Source organism: Bos mutus, chromosome 15, assembly GCF_027580195.1.
Source record: "Bos mutus isolate GX-2022 chromosome 15, NWIPB_WYAK_1.1, whole genome shotgun sequence".
NCBI classification, from domain to species: domain Eukaryota; kingdom Metazoa; phylum Chordata; class Mammalia; order Artiodactyla; family Bovidae; genus Bos; species Bos mutus.
In genome coordinates this window covers 11,787,410-11,808,502 of record NC_091631.1, presented here as the reverse complement: position 1 = coordinate 11,808,502, position 21,093 = coordinate 11,787,410, and the positions used below count along the sequence as shown (strand labels likewise).

General features: G+C 37.3%; 1 protein-coding gene across 4 annotated transcripts in view; it reads right to left on the bottom strand.

Moving 5' to 3' along the window:
• Nucleotides 1-6,664: 6,664 nt before the first annotated feature.
• Nucleotides 6,665-21,093, bottom strand: part of LRRC4C (leucine rich repeat containing 4C) — a 198,007-nt gene continuing 183,578 nt past the window's right edge. For all 4 annotated transcript variants that reach the window (XM_070383537.1, XM_005893923.3, XM_005893925.3 and 1 more), the window contains one exon: nt 6,665-9,934. In XM_070383537.1, coding sequence (XP_070239638.1) covers nt 7,970-9,892 — 1,923 coding nt within the window. In that variant the 5' untranslated portion in view covers nt 9,893-9,934 and the 3' untranslated portion in view covers nt 6,665-7,969. The remainder of the gene's footprint in view (nt 9,935-21,093) is intronic.

The window sequence follows — 21,093 nt, the reverse complement described above, 5'->3', positions numbered from 1 at the left end:
TATAATTAATAGAGTCAAGATAATAACTTGATGATAAGGTTTTTATGACAAACCTAGACAGTGTATTAAGAAGCAGAGACATTACTTTGCCAACAAAGGTCCATATAGTCAAAGCTATGGTTTTTCCAGAAGTAATGTACAGATGTGAGAGTTGGACCATAAAGAAAGCTGAGCACCAAAGAATAGATGCTTTTGAACTATGGTGTTGGAAAAGACTCGAGAGTCCCTTGGACTGCAAGAAGATCAAACCAGTCAATCCTAAAGGAAATCAACCTTAAATATTCAATGGAAGGACTGATGCTGAAGCGGAAGCTCCAATACTTCAGCCAACTGATGCAAAGAGCCAACTCATTAGAAAAGACCCTGATGCTGGGAAATATTGAAGGCAGGAGGAGAAGGGGACAACAGTGGACGAGATGGTTGGATGGCATCACCGACTCAATGGGCATGAGTTTGAGCAACGTCTGGAAGATGGTGAAGGACAGAGAAGCCTGGCATGCTACAGTCCACAAGGTCACAAAGAATCAGACACAACTGAGGGACTGAACAACAACAAAAGATTTGTAAAGGTGGTGAAGTGATAAAGAATCCATCTGCCAATGCAGGAGATGCAGGATTGATCTCTGAATCGGAAAGTTCCCCAGGAGTAGGAAATGATCACCTGCTCCAGTATCCCTTCCTGGAAAATTCCACAGACAGAAGAGTTTGGTGGGCTACAGCCCATGGGGTCACAGAGCTGGACATGACTGAGCACACACAAACACACACACAAGGTTTGTAAGTAGTTTGACCAGCCGTCCTGGTTTGCCTTGAGCTAAATGGTTTCTGGGATAGAGGACATCCAGTGGTAAAACAAGGAAAGTCTAGGCAAACCAAACTGAATTGGTCACTGAATCACCTAGGGCTTGGCTTTGTTTTGCTCACTGTTGTATAACCAGAGTCTTGAACAGGGCTTAGAATTAAATTAGTTTCTCAATTCCTATTCACTGTGTGCATGAATTCATTCTAATACAAAAATAATCTAACCATGTTCTATACTTTACCATTTACTTTTTTCCTCCAATAATTTACTCTCTTTCTATGGTTATGGCTTCAAAATATTAATCCTTTTACATAGAGACAAATATACTATTCAGGGAAAATTTGATACATTAATTAAAATGCACTTACATACTATTCTTTCATGGCTTAACACATGAGAAAACAGGTGAAAGCACTTTCTGAGCTATAAAGCACAGAGTTTTTATTTTTGAATTATCCTATGAATACCTAATGGCATCCCACTAAATTCCATAAGCCTAGTTTATCTTTGACATTAATCTAATTGTAGATTTCCACTTCTGAACATTGGAGCTTTCTCTGATTACTAATATGGCTTTTAAATAACTATCACAAATCACTCTCAGGATTTATTAGAAAATGAATTTTATAAAAGTTTAATGATGTCAATAAATGAAACCATGTTGACTAATAAACGAGATTTTTATCTTAGTTGCATTTATTGTCTGATGGATAATCTATATTGGCATTTGTCTTCAGTAGGAAGTATGGTAACAAGTTTATGTTCATAAAATTATATATATATATATATATTCTGCATCTGTATTTTTTTCAGTATTGTGAATTTCCTGCTTTATTCCATTTTCTTGAAGGTAGAAGACATATTAATCATAATAAAAAATATCAAATCTCTAAAGTGGAACTCAAGAATAGAAATTTAAAAGAGGCATCACTCTGGAAGTGCCTAGGAAATAATCTATTCACTTCTGTAAGTTGTCACCAATATTGATAGGGTTGAACTCCAGATTGAATAACTAAATGTTGTATAGAAATGACATATTCTCATTTTATAGTACTTGTAGAAAATTTGAAAACATGCTAAGGAAAGAAAGCAAGGAATAAAATATACTTCCACATAAAGATTTGTCCTAAAAAAAACAAAATGCAATTGATCTCATAAAGGCTGCTGCTGCTGCTAAGTCACTTCAGTCGTGTCCAACTCTGTGCGACCCCATAGATAGCAGCACACATCCCTGGGATTCTCCAAGCAAGAACACTGGAGTGGGTTGCCATTTCCTTCTCCAATGCATGAAAGTGAAAAGTGAAAGTGAAGTCGCTCAGTTGTGTCCGACTCTTTGTGACCCCATGGACTGCAGGCCTACCAGGCTCCTCCGCCCGTGCGATTTTTCCAGGCAAGAGTACTGGAGTGGGGTGCCATCGCCTTCTCTGTCATAAAGGCTAGCATTAACTTTTTAAGAGTGACTTATTTGCAAGACTCTTGAAAAAAATTTAGGGGGAAATGCATAGCTACATGACATTTTTATGGTCAACATTAACTAAAGTTCATTTGTTAACATCCATTTATGTTAAGAAATATCTTTACATGTATGCGTTTTTCTGCTTGAGGGCTGCTGGAAAGAGAAACTTTATTACTTCTCCCTTTCATTTTGTAAAACTTTATTTTTTAAAAATAGAACTAGCCATAGGACCAGGAAGTCCAATTCAACATTTGACTTTTGAGGCATTTTACAAATGTTGTTATAGTTAAATTTTTTCATAATGATTCCATTAGTAAAGAAACCCATGATTTTCGTAGTGTTAACAAATTATTTGATTTAAAGTTTTATAGTATCTACCATAAAAAAGTATATACCAGAAAATACATCATAATTACTCTTGTGTATGCTTTAATATATTTAGTTCAATTTAAGCTTCATTTATTTCTCTCAGAGAATTAGACACTTTACAAAACTACCAACTGTGTTTAAATGGAAATTAAATTCCATTTTAATTTACCACTTTTAATGTGGATCTAAGGACCGAAAAGAAAGAATTACTAATTGTCATTCAGAAGCCTTACCGATACATAGACATGATAAAGGGTAGGGATTCCCAAAATGGATGGATTTTTGTCAGGATCTCCTAGGGCTGAGCTAGTGGGTGTTCTGCCAAGTTTCAGGGTTGGAGGACATAAATCAAAATGGGCACTGCTGCCTCCACAGAGACCAGCCCCTCTCTGTCAAATAACATTGAATCTTCTCTTTGATCTAAGTAAAAAGCTATATATTAACTACTTCTGCCAACCCAGATAAGGACAGGATTAATACCATTTGGACAAATTCAAATTCAGCAATTCAGCATCAAATATATAATACAGTGTACCATTAATAACCTGGAAAATGAAACTAAATTACTGGACCAAATGTTGAAAGAAAATCTTCACGGTCTGGAGTCTTGTAGAGCTTTGCTTTCTGTATTTTGCCCAGATGATGCATGAGTATCCTCATTTACTGTGCATTAATAAGGTTTATAAAATAGAAGGATTTTCCAGTAACATGTGCTTTCATAGCTTAATGCATCGCCTATCTTTGCAGCAACACTCCATTCTCTCTCTCTCTTTTTCTTTTTATTTATTCTGGACTAAGGCAAAAAAAAAAAAAAAATGGAGTTTTCTCACTGCTGTTAGGCACTTGTTATACAATTTAATTATATAATTTATATGTAATTTGTATATTTTCTCAAATAATTTAAGAAAGGTTGAAATCTCAAAAGTTTGGTTAGCAGCACTTAAAGACCCAAAATGATGGGAACTGGTTTTTAAATGTGTTTTAAGAATGCTTCTTTGAGCTTCTACATTTGGATCTTAATTGACAGTGTACTATCAGTAATTCTAGGAGATTTCTTTTTTCTCTCCTAGAACCAGATGTATCTTATTTTATATCCTGGAAAGACAACAGCATCACAGCTGGCTTCTATCTAATACAGAGTGCACAGAAATTCATATTTCTTCTTATGGCAGAAGAGAAAAAAACAGAAGGTAATTTGATGTTTTAAGGCAACAGCTTGACTTATTTTTATCTGGTTGCTTTTGTACAGAAATCATATTCTAATCAAATATAAGAATGTGTATAAACTTTGGGGAGAGATTTTTTTTTAAAAAAGAGATTTGACTCTGTGAAAATTTATTTTATGAAAAACAGACACCTGGCTTCCTAGAAGACTATGACTCCTCAATCAAGCATTCATGTGTTATACCTGTGATATTTAGTGATACAATTGTTTTCAATATCCTTATTAATCCCAGTAAGCTGAAGCACCAAATAAACAATTTAAAACATTATTTAAAAATTACATTGTTTCAAAGCACCACACTGTCCATAAGCACTCATCTGACTCTTTGACTTGCCTAAGTATTTTGAAGATTATGCTAAGAGGATAAAATGTTTAATTTTTTTTTTTCACCTTGATCAATATTTACTTTGGAAATGTTGGGTAGCTTGGTGCCATGCACCTAATACTTTCCTCATGTTTCAGTAAATCTTTTTCTATAAATGTCTTCTTCATTTTCTTTCTCCCATACAAATAACCCTTCCATTGTCAAGTTATTTATCAACAGATCTAAATTCAGAATTTAAGAGTATGCAGGTCTCAAATAATGTCCTGATTTTTGATTCTTTGATTTTAAAGCCTAAAAGCAATTATAGCAATTAAGCAATTCCTCAAAAAAAGAATTAATCAATGTTCCAATCATTAACCAATGGTCCAAAATTCTAATTACCAACTTAAATCTTTGGAAAAGATGACATTTGATTCTAGAATGTTCAGAATATGAGGAAAAATGATTAAAGCTATATTGGGTCCTATGTACGCGAATTATACCAAATTTGTCTCATATTTTGCCACCATAAATGTGTTTGGACACATGCAAAAGAATTTAGGAGTTTGAGGTGATAGCCAGTTATAAAAGAGCAAGAGTCCAGAATAGAAAAAAAAAATATTAGAGAAGATTCCTTCTAAAGTGTTCTTTGATATTTTCCCAAAGTCAACTGCATATCTTCAGTAGGAAAAATAAATATACATACTAAAATTATCATTACATTATTTTAACTTGGTTAATTGTGAATGACAGATTTTTGATGCACATGAGTATTTAAGCATACTGCTGCTTGGTCACCTTTGGGTAGAATAAAAACAGTAGCAGACATAAAAAGTACATTTTGCTACAAGGATAGACGAGATATTTAAACAGTGAAATGGACTTTCTGCTGATCCAAGGAAGTCCATCTTGAGTGATGAACTCTGGTTAATACAGCTACCTTGTTGAAGCTCCCCAAACTAGTACATGATGCAGAGCAAATACAGGCACTGCTAATCATAAACTCATAAAATCATAGAATTCATTTTAGTGTCCTTTAAATAATACGTTTATAGCACTATGCCCTTCATCCCTAAAACCCGCAGTGAGGAACTTTTGTCAAAAGTATTTCTAAATTGACTGGAAAAGTCAAATATGGCTTAACAAATCTTTCATCAATATATGTAGATTTTTTTTTTAAATTCTAATATGTATTCAAGTATTCTTGACTTTCTTACCTAAATTTTTAGTGCAAATTCACCTTTTATTCTAGTAGAATTTATCTAACTACTTAGCCACCCCTCACAGTTTAGTTCAGTCCAGTCACTCAGTCATGTCCAACTCTTTGCGACCCCATGGACTGTAGCACGCCAGGCCTCCCTGTCCATCCCCAACTCCCAAAGTTTACTCAAGAGGAATTGTATGTTGGAACTAACTTCTTAAGAATTAAAAGCTCAAATGAAAGAAAGTTTATAATCAGCAAAGACAGAGATCAGAAACCAAGTAGAGAAGGCAAGATTCTTTTCCTTCTGGGTTTATACCAGTCTTCTTTGTATTAGCACTTGATATTCCTTGGTGAGTTGTTTGGTTGGTTTCCAAGCTGATCTGCAGCTTAGAAATATGAAGCACATTCAATACTGAATCACTTGACAAATGACAGCCAACATGTGTTTTCCCTTGAATCTTCTCCACAGTAAAGCTAATATGAATTGTATTCCTAACAAAGAAAGGTAGGATATGAGGGAGAAAAAGCCACTAAAGAACTGGTGCTCAAAAAATAGAGGTGAGATCCTTGTGTGGTCTCATTCGTTTGCTATCTCTTCCTCCCAGTTCTCTGACCTATTTTGCTAGTAACAATTGGTTTTTCACACCTGGAGATCACAAAACCCTGGTGTGATGTCCAGCCTGTAGAGTTATGTGTGAGTATCCAAGCTGCTCATTCATTAGGAGCTGAGATTTTCTCCAGCTTATCTTAGTTTTCTCTAGTTTAACACTTGTCTCACCAATGATATGGCAGATTTCAAGGGCCAGCAATGAGAGGTGTATATTTGGGAAGATCCCCTGGAGAAGGGACTGGCTACCCACTCCAGTATTCTTGCCTGGAGAATTCCATGGACAGAGGAGCCTGGCAGGCTGCACTCCATGGGGTTGCAAAGAGTTCAACATGACCGAGCGACTAACACACTGTTTCACTACTGTTTTCACTATGCTTCACATAGATAAAGACAAAAGTCAGACATATACTATATTAAAATATCAGGAGAGTGCTAAGGTACCAGTAACTAGAAAGTTCCTTTTTAACTTGCAAGCTAGTGGATATTCTCATACCAAAAATATCTCCAGTTCCTTGAAGTACCTTTAATGAATTACTAGTGTGTTAGCATTGCTATCTCTTGGTAAACATCCATTGGCCGTAGCAAATCAAATCCATACTTACACTTCTTTACCACTCTACAATCTGCATTTGGAAGAACAGAATCAGCTCTTCCAGAAGAATGGAAAAAAAATCATGAGGAGGTTTTGGTCGTAACAGTAATCTGATTATTTCAAAACTCTAGGATCCTGCCACCTGCCACCTAACAGGAAAATTAGAGCTGGCCCCTGGTAATCAACTGATGTTTCTTTAATGATATTACATATAGGTCATGATTGATTCAAGTGCAGAAACCAGGTCTTTCTAATAATGTGTCCACAGCACTAACATCAGTGTTTAACACATAGTAGGTCTTCAACAGTGTTGAATTGAACTGAGTTTGTTGACACTCAGCACCAACAATGATTTTTCAACTTGGATAATTTAGCATTCTGTGACTGTACTTCATCTAGACAGAATAATTTTATTTAGGAGCCAGGGAATAAATTATACTGAAACTTTCTTTCAAGTGGAATTGAATTTACTTCACAAAAATCTAAAAATCTGAGCATTCTACAAAGGGTGACACTAATGAAAAGAAGACCACAGCATCCTTAAATATAGATCAGAAACTCATGTCATCTAATGAAACAGGACCCTGTAGAGACTGGTGCTGTGACTGAAGATTACTGTAATATTACCTTTCTCAGAAAGCAGGAAGTCTAGTTACCTTCAAGTTTCTCACATTTGAGCCAAACTACAAATGAGTTGTATCCAGGTACAGAAAAACCAACAATATTTTATTTATAATCTTATTTTTAGTTTTTGAACTACAAATCGGATTCTAGATTTGTTTAAAAGATCATGGGTTTTATAGATGCTCATATGTAAATTAATCTGTTGCTTGCTTCCTTTTTTTTTTTCCCATTGAATGGTCCTCCTCATAAATACAGAACAGATCATTACATGAAAAATATAAGATCTTGCATTTTTTCCTTGTTCTCTCTTAAAAATCTATTTCTAATACTGCATTCCCCATTGGACTACTTCATAAGGGCATGAGAGGGAGGAAAGAAAAGAAAGAGAGAGAGAGAAGGAAAAAATAAAAGAAAGACAAAATAGACTGGATCTCACCACTAGAATTCACCATAAAAATCTCAAAGTATAACAGAATTCTTACAAAATTTCCTAGACTGGTTCTTTAGGGAATTGAGATCTCCTATGAAAAATATGGCGATAGGGAAGGCAGGGACGAGATGTGGGAAATAGTAAATAAGTGCAGCAAAAACAGGTTCTGAGGAATACACATAATTTTGTCTGCTTTAGATCACAATAGAATTTTTAATAAATAAATCTTTTCTTTTTTGTTTTTTTTTTGTAAAGACACTTTTTTGAAACAGTAGATTTAGCCCAGTCATTTGTGTCATTTTTAATAAACTGTCTTTTTTTTTTTTTGTTTGTTTTCCGTAACTGTCAGTGTTTTAGATTTGAGTCTCTTGGACATTGTCTTTAGAGTTCATCCGGATCAATAACGGTTCATGCACTGAACTGTGTATTGAATTTATTGTGTTAACTGTTGTTGTGTGGTTGAAAGGAGATTTGTAAGAGTTATAGTGATTGAGGTGCTCATGCTCAATCGCAGGCATGGGCAGGTGGCTTTCCATGGGCGTGTCTCCTGTAATCTCATCATCCACATTAATAATTTCAACAGTCCTCGTGGGGGCATGATGGTTTTGCCGATGATGCTGCTTCCTCATCTTGTAGAAAATGACCAGCATCACTGCAGCCATGAGTGTGATGGCCACGAAACAGCCAATGATGATTTTGGTAGTCTTCATGACCTCATCAATTCCTGGGATCCCACTGTTTATATCAGTCACAGGGATGGTGAATGTCTTTTCTGTTGACCTTGTGCTCTGTGGCGTGAGGGAGGTGGTCACGTTAGTGGTCTCCCAGTCGATCACTGGAGTGGGACCCACATTGTTATCTGTGGTCCGTGCCTCATCCTGAGAAGGTTCCATAGTCTCTACCGTGACAGTCGAAAAGTAAGAGAAGGGAGTAGTGGTTGCTGCAGTAACATTCAGGGTGGCTGAAGCGGTGGTATTTCCCACAGAATTACTCACCATACATGTGTACATGCCTGTATCTTGCACAGTTACATTCGTGAAGTTTAACGTGCCATCACTGAGCACGGCTATCCGCACTTTATATGCCCCATGTGTCATGACTGTTCCGTTTGGAGTAATCCAAGATACGGAGGTTAGGGACGTGGAGGCCCGACATTTCAGCTCAGCTGCCATGCCTTCAGTGACATTGAGGTCTGCTGGGGGCTCCACAATGACAGGAGCATAGCATGTGAAATAATTCTGGTCAAGCTCCCCAATGTACCTCCCTTTCAGATTGGGAGGGGTGTTACACCGGGCACAGCAAGCTGTATTGGAGGGGGCCATGTCTTTTATCCACCAGCTGAGCCACAGGATGTCACAGTTACAGTTCCAGGGGTTGTGATGTAAGTGTATCCGCTCTAGATGATGCAAGGGTGTGAAGAGGTCATGAGGCAGTAATGTCAGATTGTTGTGTGCCAGGTTGATCTCCACCAGTGACTGAAGGTTATCAAAGGCATTCCGTTCAATCACTTGAATCTGGGACTGTATCATCCACAGTTTCTGAAGGTGCATCAACCCCTGGAAAGAGCCAGGCCTGATGGCAGATAGATGATTCCCAGAAAGATCCAGCTCATCTAGTTTTATGAGCGGTGTGAGGTTAGGGATTTCTCGGAGATTGCACATGGCAAGGTTCAAATACCTCAAGTTAGACAGACCTTCAAAGGCACCTTCTGAGATGTATGAAAGCCTTTTCAATTCCCCTAAGTCTAGCCGGCGCAAAGAAGGGATTCTGTTAAAAGCATAAGAAGGGATGCTTTCGATGGGGTTGTTTCGCAACCAGAGCTCCTTCAGTTTAGACAAATATACAAAAGCTCCATTCGGGATGGTCGTAAGACGATTGTCAAAGAGTTCCAGTGTGTTGAGGTTTGCCAGACCATTGAAGGCTCCGATTTCAATTGTTCTGATATGATTCCTACTCAACTGTAGGATTTCCAGGTGCCTCAAGTGTTTGAAGCTGTTCACTTTGATGATCTGGATTTGGTTCTCATGGAGGTTCAGCAGCCGGGTGTTGGTGGAGATGCCATCTGGAACATCACGTAGGTTTTTCCGAACGCAAATCACCTTGCTGAACTGGTTGCTGCAGGAGCAGACGGAAGGGCAGGTTTGAGCCCGCACCAGACCAGCCACCACAAGAAGTTGAAGAGCCAGCAGCACCACAAGCAGGGGGTCAAATAAGGCCCTGTTAAACCTAGGACCTATCATTATCTGCTGTGGATGTAAGGTCATCTTGTTCAACATTCATAATTTATCTGGTGTTGGTCCTTCTGGAGTTCAAATAATCTGCAATGCAATAAGAGCAAAAAAGAGTATTAGATCTCCTCCAAATGTCTTTCTCGAGTCATTGTCAGTGAGACAGTGTATCAACTCAAGCCTTCATTTCTCAAACTAAGATAACAATAAATCTAATGCCATGTATTGAGCAATGGGGCTCATATTTATTAAGAAGTGTTTCCACACTCTGAGTTATCAGCCAGCCACAGCCCATATTCCATAATTTGTGCAATCACAGAGAAATGGAAGAATGAGGTAGCGGGTTGGACTAGTGTTTATCAACCAAGGGTAATCTGAGTGCATGAGGACACATGAAATGTACCCCATCATTAGGTTCAATGTCCAGACCAGATTGGAAAAGTTCAGAAAATAAAATTGGGGGACTATACCAATAAACTAAAAACGCCCTTGCAAAATTATTCATAGCTGACATTTTATCGAGGAGTAGTCTATGTGCTGTAGGCTATAGACTTCATGAACAATCCAAGAATGGCTACATAACTTGCAGAGCTCAAGGCAAAATGCAAACATGGGATGTCTCATCAAAAATTACTAAGAATTTCAAGGGTTTCCCTGATAGGCCAGTGGTTAAGACTTTGCCTTCCGATACTGGGGGTGTGGGTTCAGTTCGTGGTTGGGAAACTAAGATCCTACATGCCTTTTGGCCAAAAAAAACAAAACATAAAACAGAACACAATAGACTTTAAAAGTGGTCCACATCCAAAAGAAGTCTTAATAATTTTATTAAGAATTTCAAATCAGTTATAATAGAACATTAAGTCAAGCATGGGCCCTTCTGAATACGGAGTCCTTTGTAACTGCACAGGCTTCATGCCCTGATCCTTTCTTTTCCTTACTTCACTTCTCTGAGGAAGGAATTGTTATAGCCTCCATTTTCAAGAAAAAGACATTTAATTGTAGGGGAAGTAACGTGCATATAGTCACATGGTTAACAAGTAGAGAATCAGGGTTAGATATTCATCTCACTGGTCCAGGAGAATACGATCTCAAACATTCCATGAAAAAAGTTTCTTCAAGAATGATAGCAAAAGCAAAATATTTTTCACAATTATTTTTGTTAAAATACCTTTCCTTTGGGGGTCACCTCAGCTGTAAACACTGGCAATTTAATGTATGGTACCTGTGAAAATACACTGAAATAATGACATGCACAAATATGTGTAAATTTCTAGAGATTTTCATATATAAAACTCACAACAACAGAGCCAACTGCTACCTATAGGTAGACGTACTACCAATTAAATCACATCTCATGAAACGTACAGAAAAAAAATCATAGTATTAAATATAACCGGATTATATATGTATTATGCCCCTACTCGTATTGATTTCTGAGAAGGGAAATAAAACAACTTACTTTCTGCATCTCTTACAGCACAAAGAGGAATTCCAAAGCTTGTGTTACCCAGTATACACCCCAATTCAACTGGCTGATCATGAATTGGGTACCTGTGTGATGACTTTTCCCAAATTCCTCAATAAACAGTGCCTCTTCTAAGAATCACTTGGGAAGAAAAACAAAATGTGGAGACTTATCATAACCAATTCAAAAAGGCACTAAGACAGTAATTTAGTATTTACTATGTGTCACCTTGGGCAGGTGACTTATCCTCTCCACGGCTCAATCTCATTTGCACAATAGGGATGATATTATTATATAACCCTTAGTGTTATTGTCAGAAAAAAATTAATATCATAAAGAGCTAGAATAATGCCTTGCATACTGAAGGAACTCAATAGACATTTCTATTACTACTACTACCATTTTGTTATTAGACCTTAAAATGTCTAACTAGCAAAAAGTTAGACATTTTGCTAAGTGCTGAGCATACAAAAGTGAAGAATATAACCCTCACCCTGAGGGAATTATAATTCAGAAGGTAAGACAGATAGGCAAAGAGATGAAACACAATAATATATGTTCATTGCTATGAGACCAAGCCACATTGGCACATGGGCACTAAAGTCAGAGCAACTAAATCTGTGATGGTATAATAAGTCAGGGGATTTTGAAAGAGGAGAGTCATCTGATCTAGATTTTGTAGAAGTTGATAAAGGAAAGAAGAGCAGAGGGACCAGCCTGAACCAAGACAAGGAAATAGGAAAGTACTAGCACAACCAAGCAACCATAATATCCCCTACAGGAAACTGGAAGGTCCAGGAAAGAGAATGGGAAAGAAGTTGGGATGAGATCGGATCAAGACTCAATGCAAGCATTCCCGTTTATCCTGCAAGTGACTATTCAATATTCTGTTTATACAAAGAAATGCTGTCAGCAGCTTTGCTTTCAAGAATGGCAATGCTACCTTAATATAGGAGACAGAAAAGCTCTATAAGAAACCCACAGCAAGGAGAAAGATTAGTAAAATCTTCCACTTGCTCTAAATGAAACTTGGAGAGAAGTCAATGTCGGAGATACTTGGAATTTCTTGGCCACTTCTATGCATACCATCCAAGGTCTTGAGAACTTGGCTGTATCCTAGGACATAACCCTTCTACCAGTAGTAAGAGTCTCAGTGTAAATTAGCATTTGTAAATAAATGCATTTACTTAGAGTACACAAGACAGAGAAGAGACTCTTCCAAAAATAGGAGATGCTTCACTCAGTAAAGATGTCTGTCATGAGCAACTCTTAAACACACACCCACATTGACAGACTGTAGAAAGGGACCTGAGTCTTATGAACATGAGGTTTAAAGTCACAGATGCTTTCTGGCTTTAGCAGCTTGTTTTGGTCTCCTTCCCTATGGCAGCAAAGAAACTTGAGCAGTAGGTTGTGAGTTGTTACTCTTTCTTTCAGGACTTGCTTATTCCCTCCAGGTTCTTGCAGCTCTAAGTTGAATTCTCACACCATCTAGTACTATGATCATTTGTCCCTGGTTCTGTTTCCTGCACTAGCCTGTGAGCTCCTTAGGGACAGTGGCCATGTCTCTTCTTAGCCTCTGGACAACAGAGTACCTAGTGTGCTGTAGACACAAGAGGGAGGGTATGGGGAGGGAGGAGGGAGGAGGGTTCAGGATGGGGAGCACGGGTATACCTGTGGAAGATTCATTTTGATATTTGGCAAAACTAATACAATATTGTAAAGTTTTAAAAATAAAATAAAATTAAAAAAAAACTACAAAAAAAATAAAAGAATAACAAAGACAGCAAAAGAAAAATTGAAATGAGAAAACACACACACACACACACAAAAGTGCAAAACATTTACTATCTAATTCCAACACTTTGTATATGCATATTTTCTGAATTTTCTGATGTTTTGGTATCAAGGCCTTGCTGATTCTGGAGAGTCAGCCTAACCAATAAAAAGTGTTAGTTGCTCAATCGTCTCCCAAGTCTTTGTGACCCATGGACTGTGGCCCACAAGGTTTCTCTCTTTGTGGAATTCTCCAGGCAAGAATAGTAGAGTGGGTAGCCATTCCCTTCTCCAGGGGTGGGCCTAGGAATTGAATCAAGTTCTCCTGCATTGCAGGCAGATTCTTTACCATCTGAGCCACCAGGGTTCTGCCCATCCAAAGGCTAGCCAGATTCTACAGATAGTAAAAGGCAGACCTACTGGCATTCTTGCCATATTTAAACCAACCATTCTGAACCAGGTACCCCAACCACTTCCTTTATCAGTTCTTACAGTGCTGTTTACTCTCAAGCCACTGCCCCTCTGCCTTCATCATCCCAGGGTTAGATTCCAGGCAACTAGACAGACCCTATGTCCCAGAACTCACTGAATTTACTCATATGACAACAGTGTGGTTGGTAGGCTTCTCACTCTGAGTTAGATTAGGAGGTACCTTTCATTGTAAATTGAAACACAACCTTGAAAACCCTTGTAGATTTCCATTTAAAATAGGATGCTATTTAAGTTGCCAATAATCATAACCATTGAAAAACTGTCATTCCTGTGATTCAGTTTTTCATTCATATGTTCCCTTCTTCTCAAAACACACTTCTGAAGGTAATTGGGAATTTGAAAGAAAGAATGAGAGGGAGAAAGGGAAGGAAGGAAGGGAAAGGAAAAAGAATATCACCTAAACTCTAATATACTAACTGATTGATGCTTTTAGGATGGGGGTCCTAGGGCCTTACTTTTTTATCCCTCCTCCCACCTCCAAGCCCATGACTTTCCCTAGAATCCTAGGGTCTCTGGCACTAGAGGTCAAAATAACTGGTGGACTGGAAATAGCACAAAGTGAAAAAGGTAAGTCTTTACTCTGCCATTTGCTACTGAGCGACTTCACTTTCACTTTTCACTTTCATACATTGGAGAAGGAAATGGCAACCCATTCCAGTATTCTTGCCTGGAGAACCCCAGGGAGGAGGAGCCTGGTGGGCTGCCGTCTATGGGGTCACAGAGAGTCAGACACAACTGTAGCGACTTGGCAGCAGCAGCAACATCCCTTTAAAATATGAAATAATAAAGACAACCATGTCCAATGGGCAAGAGAAGAGGCTTATGATGAATTCATGAATTCATATGCCTGCTTGAACACCCACAACCCTATCAATGGGAAAGTTACTTCATCTGTCTATAATTTACTCTCCCCATCTGTAAAAGTAGCAGAGCTACTTAATCAATAGGCTCTTTTTAGTACTGTCATATAATATATACAAAGTTACTGACTCATAATAAGTAATATGTAATACTGAATAAATACTTAATACATATTAAAATAAAGTGATGTAAGCTTCTTCCTCTTAGATAAGATAGGAATAACACTAATACCTATTATTCAAAGTTGTGGTAAGGATGAACTGAAATGACCAGAAACACACTATCAGTAAAACATATCCAAATATGATGTATTGCTCTTAATTGTAGAATATATGTGCCTCCCTTTTTTCAGTCTCTGGGTTGTTTTATTTTCTACTCCTTGCTTACTTCAAGGCCTTTTTACTATTGAAATTAATGAGATTGCCTGTAAATCAGTCATAGGTAATGATTTATGAATTATAGCTGGTTCAAAGCTAATTTATAACCTGTAGCAAATAAAGTTTGGTACACACCCAGGATTGAATAAACTACTATCAACAAAAGGTTTCTATTTTAAAATCTAAATTACGTTACTTTACATCAAAAGCCAGGTTTCAACATCTCTTTCAGAAGATGTTTTTATCACATCAAAAGGAAATTAATTTAAAGGTGCTCACTATCCATTACGATGTCATCTCACAGCATTTATTTACAAATGGATCTGTGTGGGTTTTGAATTAAACTAATAATATTCTTAGCCTTGTCCCAGAGGATATCCTGACTTTGTCAAGAGACCTTTCTTCTTTGCTTACCCATGCTTCAGTGCACTGAGAGACACAGAAGGGACTCAGGAGGGAGAGTAGCTAATGGGGATGCTTTATTTAGCACAGTATCATTGCTAAGTCAGCATAGACTACTGTCTAGACATTGGAACTAGTTTTCAAGCGAGGTGGGAGAAAGATAAATTTAGTTAACCCCAATCAGTCCTCATATTTCAGTAGACCACACATTCACTGTCATATGTACATGCAATGGACCTCTGTAAGCATTGAGAAGCCAAACCATTAACCCCCATACTCAGAATGGACACTGAGACCTCCAGATCATACCTTACCATCAACATCAACTTGACTTAGCTCTTCTATGGTTTCTATTAGCAACTCTATCCTCTTCTGAAACTCTCCTGCTAAAGCAAACATGGTCCTTAGCGAAACTTGCCCAAAGATCCTTCAACTCTCTCATAGAAAGCATTAACTGTGCTCTAAGATTCTTTGGATCTTTTGCCTCATGTTGGTGTTTTCTCCAATCCTGGGTCTTTGTATTATGGTTCTTACTTGATCCTCATCAAGTTCCCATATTGAAAAATCCTAAAAATTAAACTTCTAATTCTCAATAAATTATGGCTTAATCATCACCATTCCATTCAGACTCTCCTGGACTTCTGTAGGGTCTTAGTAAGGAAAAAGACTCAGGTCTGTCTTACCAAACACTCTTGCTGGTAACATTTTCAGAATCAACTGCTTTATGAAACTAAAGTTGGGTTATTCACTTGAAATATGCATGAACTTCAATCTCTCTGTCTTCTCTGAATTTGTGGTATACCCAGTATCCTACTCCCATACTCTTTCCTTAGAAAATTTTGTTCAGAAAGATTCAGTCTCTTCTTAAAAAACAAACAAACAAACAAACAAAAAACAGAATTATATTATCTTCTTTAGGAGAAGTTTATCCAGCCTTGATGTATTAATAGAATCTGGCTTAAGTTAGGACTAAGCACACTTTTTCTGTGAAGGGCCAGATAGTAAATAGTTTAGGTTTTCAGACCATATGGTCTCTAGTTGCTACCACTCTGCTCTGCCACTGAAGCTTGAAAATAGCTCTGGTCAAAAAGTCAATGAATGTGCATGGCTATCTTCCAGTTAAACTATGCACATTCAAATGTCTCAACTATTCTTTTTTTTTTTTTTTTTACAGTTTTCTTTATTTTTTTTTTAATAAAGGTTAATTCTTAATATTTTTTCAACCATTTTAAAATTTCTAAATAGTTTTAGTTCACAGAGCATACAAACACAGATGGTGGTGGGCTAAACTTTGGATTATTGTTTGCTGAGTTCTTGTCTAAACAAACATTGATTGTTCCATTCTTATTGCCAGAGACTGATTGGTTCTGAACATGTGACACCATTTGGCCAATAAGATGCAAAAAGAGGTCAGCTGAGGGGATTCTGGGAATTTTTATTTTTCTCCCCCTAATAGAAGAAAGACAGGGGAAGGAGTAGTTCTTTATTCTGTTTCTGGATGTTGTTGTGGGTATAAGATACTGAGAATTGCTACAGACAATTTGTGGCCAAGAAAGCAAGCAGCCTGAGGACAAAGCTATTGTGCTAAGGAAGGAAAAAATGGAAAGAGGGAAGAATTTGCATTCTTGATATTGTGACAAGCAGCTACATTAACAAATCCTGTAACTGTTTTTCCTCTCTATTTTATTATTATATGTAATAATCAGTTCCATACATCATAAACAGCTCATTATTTTTCTGGTTACATGTAGTCAAACCTACCTGATATTTTCATATTCGTTCTCCTCTCTCCCTCTCCTTTTATCTATCTCTCACTACTCCTGCTTCCAAAAGCAACAGCAAAGAAATGGCAAAAGAAAAAAATCTAATTGCTTAAACCATTATATATCTGATACCTATTAAAAAGAACAAAGTAAGCTGAGGCGACATGATTTGCTTGTAAGAAAGGAAGTGAGGCTCATTCTCATCTTACTAAGAAAGCTTTCTATTATAATCATTTCTCAAGATAGCTCTTTAAATTTTCAAGAGTGCTATAATACACAGGAAAAGGGAAAACAACAAATTAAATAACACCATTATCAAAGGTAGCTCATCCCTCCAAATCAAATTTATTTTACAAATATTTCCTAATATAATTCAACTTTTTCTCATCTGAAACCCAGTTTTGCAAATCTGTTGAGCTTTCCACCCCTCATGGAGGAATATATGGTTCTGCAGATTTTCAGGGAAAGAAAATTTTTGTTAATATGCCCAGGGCTGACCCTCAAGGCAAATGTAATGGAAATGATACAAGGTTTAAATCTCTGTAACCCAGGTATTCAACCTGTCAAGTCAACAAGAGGCTCTTTGGCTATATATACTGACCTTGCAATGTTTCTAGAAAATGTTGAGACTTAAAAAAATCGATATTTAAGGAAAGAAAAGCCACCTGGGTCTACATTTCACTTTTCTAGATGACTTGCTCGATTTACAGTAAAAAATAAAAAAATTAAAAAACCTACATGTGTTTAGAGGTGACAAGATTACAACAACATTAGATAAGAAGAAGCAATGAGTGGAGAAAACTATATATATATATATTTTTTTAAGTAAGAAAAAAACATAATAAATGATGTGGCCAATATGTTGCTATGTTCTGTTGAGTATAAAAAAGGATAGAAAAGAGTCTAAGGTGACCATACCTTTTAGAACTTTACAAACTTACTGGAGCTATAATACAAAAGCATAGATACCTATCAAAAATAAAAAGCACACATATGTGTATCTAGGAACTAATGTAAATCAATGTAGTCAATATTCAAATTCCATAAAACATTGTCAGATGTCATAGATAACCAGAGAAAGTTTTAAGAGGGTTTGAGATTTTATGTAGGTCCTTAAGGGGATATAATTTTGTATTGAGGCATGTGGTAGAGGTGATAATGGATGACTTGTAAAAGCAGAGGGTCTTACCACGTGGCTCAGTGGTAAAGAATCCATCTGTCAATGCAGGAGATGTGGATTAAATTCCTGAATCAGGACGATCCCCTGGAGAAGGAAATGGCAACCCACTTCAGAATTCTTGCCTGGAAAATCCCATGGAAAGGAGCCTGGCAGGCCACAGTCCATATAGTTGCAAAAGACTCAGACAGGACTAAGCAGCTAAATAACAGCAACTGTAACAAAACCAGGGGAGTAGGAGCATGAAATAAAAGAGAAATGACTTAATGAAAGCAGGTGACTTATACAATAGCATTTAGCTTGTTAAGTTGGCCCAAGTGAGGGGCATTACATGTCTAGTAGGAGAGTTTGGATTTGCTTCAATGATGAAACTTAGAAAGAAACTCCAGGCTCTTAAGCAGGAAAGGGTGAGAACATTATTTTAGGGAGGCTCTGCCCTTATGCATAAAAGAAACTGGAGAGAAGAGTAGTTGATGGAAAAGTCAAATGAGTTCAATATCGACATCCTTAGCATTACTTTAGAACTGAATGGAACAGATCTTCAATCCGATTACCTGTTGATATAGATATCAATCCAATATCTATACATTATGAAACATGTATAGCCTCAAATTAATTGGTCCTGCATGAAATCCTGTAGAGGATGAAATACCAGTGAAGGCAAAATTAGCTTCTGTATGCAGTCACATTAAAAACTATCAGGTTACATAGAGGCAGCAGACTATCACTTTGAAACTCTGATGCACAAATAAGGAAAGATAAACTTTTTAAAAATCTCTAATGTGGTTCATGTCCACACTGTAAATTATATACAGAGAATGACTAAATACACATTAAGCTTTTGTTCTTTGATGATATAATGCACTTCAACTTTATGTTGAAATATAGAAAGACATCCAATCTATATTAGCAAAACCCAGTGGGACAAAAATCAGATTTAGAGTGAAATCCGGTGGGTTAGAGGGTTGGCCAAGTATTACTAATCATTCTTTGGTAAACTGGCTTTCTCTGAGCCGCACCTTCCTAAGTGGGAGTGATGGTAATATTAATAGACATTGAGAAGATTATATGAGTTATATTCTATAGCATCTACTGAAAGAAAATTCCCAAACCTGCCCTATACCTTCATAAATGCCACTACCATACATCCAAATGCTCAAGGCAAAAATGTAAGGATCTTCCTTGACTGTTCCTTTTCTTTATTTACATTCAGCATAACCCTACTTATTAAAATATTGACTTCACTATTAAAATATAAGTATATTCCTCATTGTCCCTTCCTAGATAAAATATTCTTCATTTCCAACTTGGACCACTGAAATACCCTCTTATAAGTTTCTCTACTTTTGCAAATGCTGTACCACAGCTAATTCTTTATACAGCATTTAGCGGAGTAGGAAATAGCAACCCACTCCAGTATTCTTGCCTGGGATATCCCATGGACAGAGGAGCCTGGTAGGCTATAACCCATGGGGTCGCAAAGATTCTGACAAGACTGAGACTGAGCATGCACACACAGCACTTAGACTGAAGTTTAAAAATATAAATATGCTCATGCCATGCTTAGTTGAAAATGCTCCTATTAGCTTCACATCCTTTTGGAGCAAAATGTAAATTTTTTCGCCTCTAATATATGATTATCTGATACTTGCCTATCCTCTTATCTTCTAACTCCTCTCATTTCCCTCTGTCTTCAACCATATTGAATTTCCTTCATTCCTCAAGTGTCCCAAGCCTTTTCCTCCCTCAGGACTTTTGCACTAAGTTTCCCTCTGCCTGCAACAGCTGCTCTTTGGTTTCTGCATGATTGATATCCCTTGTCGTTCAAGATTCCCTTTAAATTTTATCTTCTCAGAAAATTCTTTCTTGATCGCTCAGCCTAAAGCAGATCTTCTATCACCATCAGTCAGATTACCATTTTTATTTGTATAATTAAAAAATGTGTTGCCCACTCCGTGTGACACATGAAATATTAGTTCCCTGACTAGGGATTGAACCCATGCCTCCTGCACTGGAAGCATAGGGTCTTAATCACTGGACCATAGGGATAGTCCCCAGATTACCATTTTTAATTTTCATCAGAGTACTTCTAATTTGATACTTTCCTCATACACTTCAATGTTTATTTTCTTACTGCTTGCCTCATCTGAATAGAATGCTAAATTCCTTGGAGAAATATCTTATCTACCATAATGATATTTTTCCAAAAAATACTCATCAAACATTTGTTAAATGCAGGAAAGAATGCATAGGTGTTCAAGCAGACAGAAACAGTGTATAGATAGTTAAGGCTATCCATTCACTGAGGACTGAAATAATGTCATATTTACTAATTGATCCTTAGCATCTTGTAGAGTCCAACTCACTCAGTGGGGCTTCCCAGGTGGCTCAGTGGTAAAGAATCCGCCTGCCAAGCAGGAGATGCAGATTCAATCCCTATATCAGGAAGATCTCTTGGAGGAAGAAATGGCAACCCATTCCAGTATACTCGCCTGGGAAATCTGGAGGAGCCTGGCAGGCTACAGTCCTTGGGGTCAGACACGACTTAACGACTAAACAACAACAACACGCTCACATAATAGAAATTTCATTAATTTCTGGAATGATTCTTGTTCAGTTTTTAGTTATTTTCATAGAGGTCTTCCTACAAAGAAAAGCTGGAGAGAACAAAGCAATATAAAGGTCATTCCACTGTCTCCTTGCCCTCTCTGTTTATTTATTTTGCAAGAAAAGCCTTCTCTATTTCTTCATCTATTCTTGTCGATAGCAGTTCTAAGTTTGGCCAGACAATGCCCTCTGCTGTATGTGCCTAAAATAGCACGATTGCCTTGAAAATTCCAACTAGATGATGCAATGAAGTCTTTTCCTTGATTTGCTTCATATGGCAGTCAGATGCACTGCAGATCTAGGGAGGTTTGACTCAGCTTTCAGGCCCT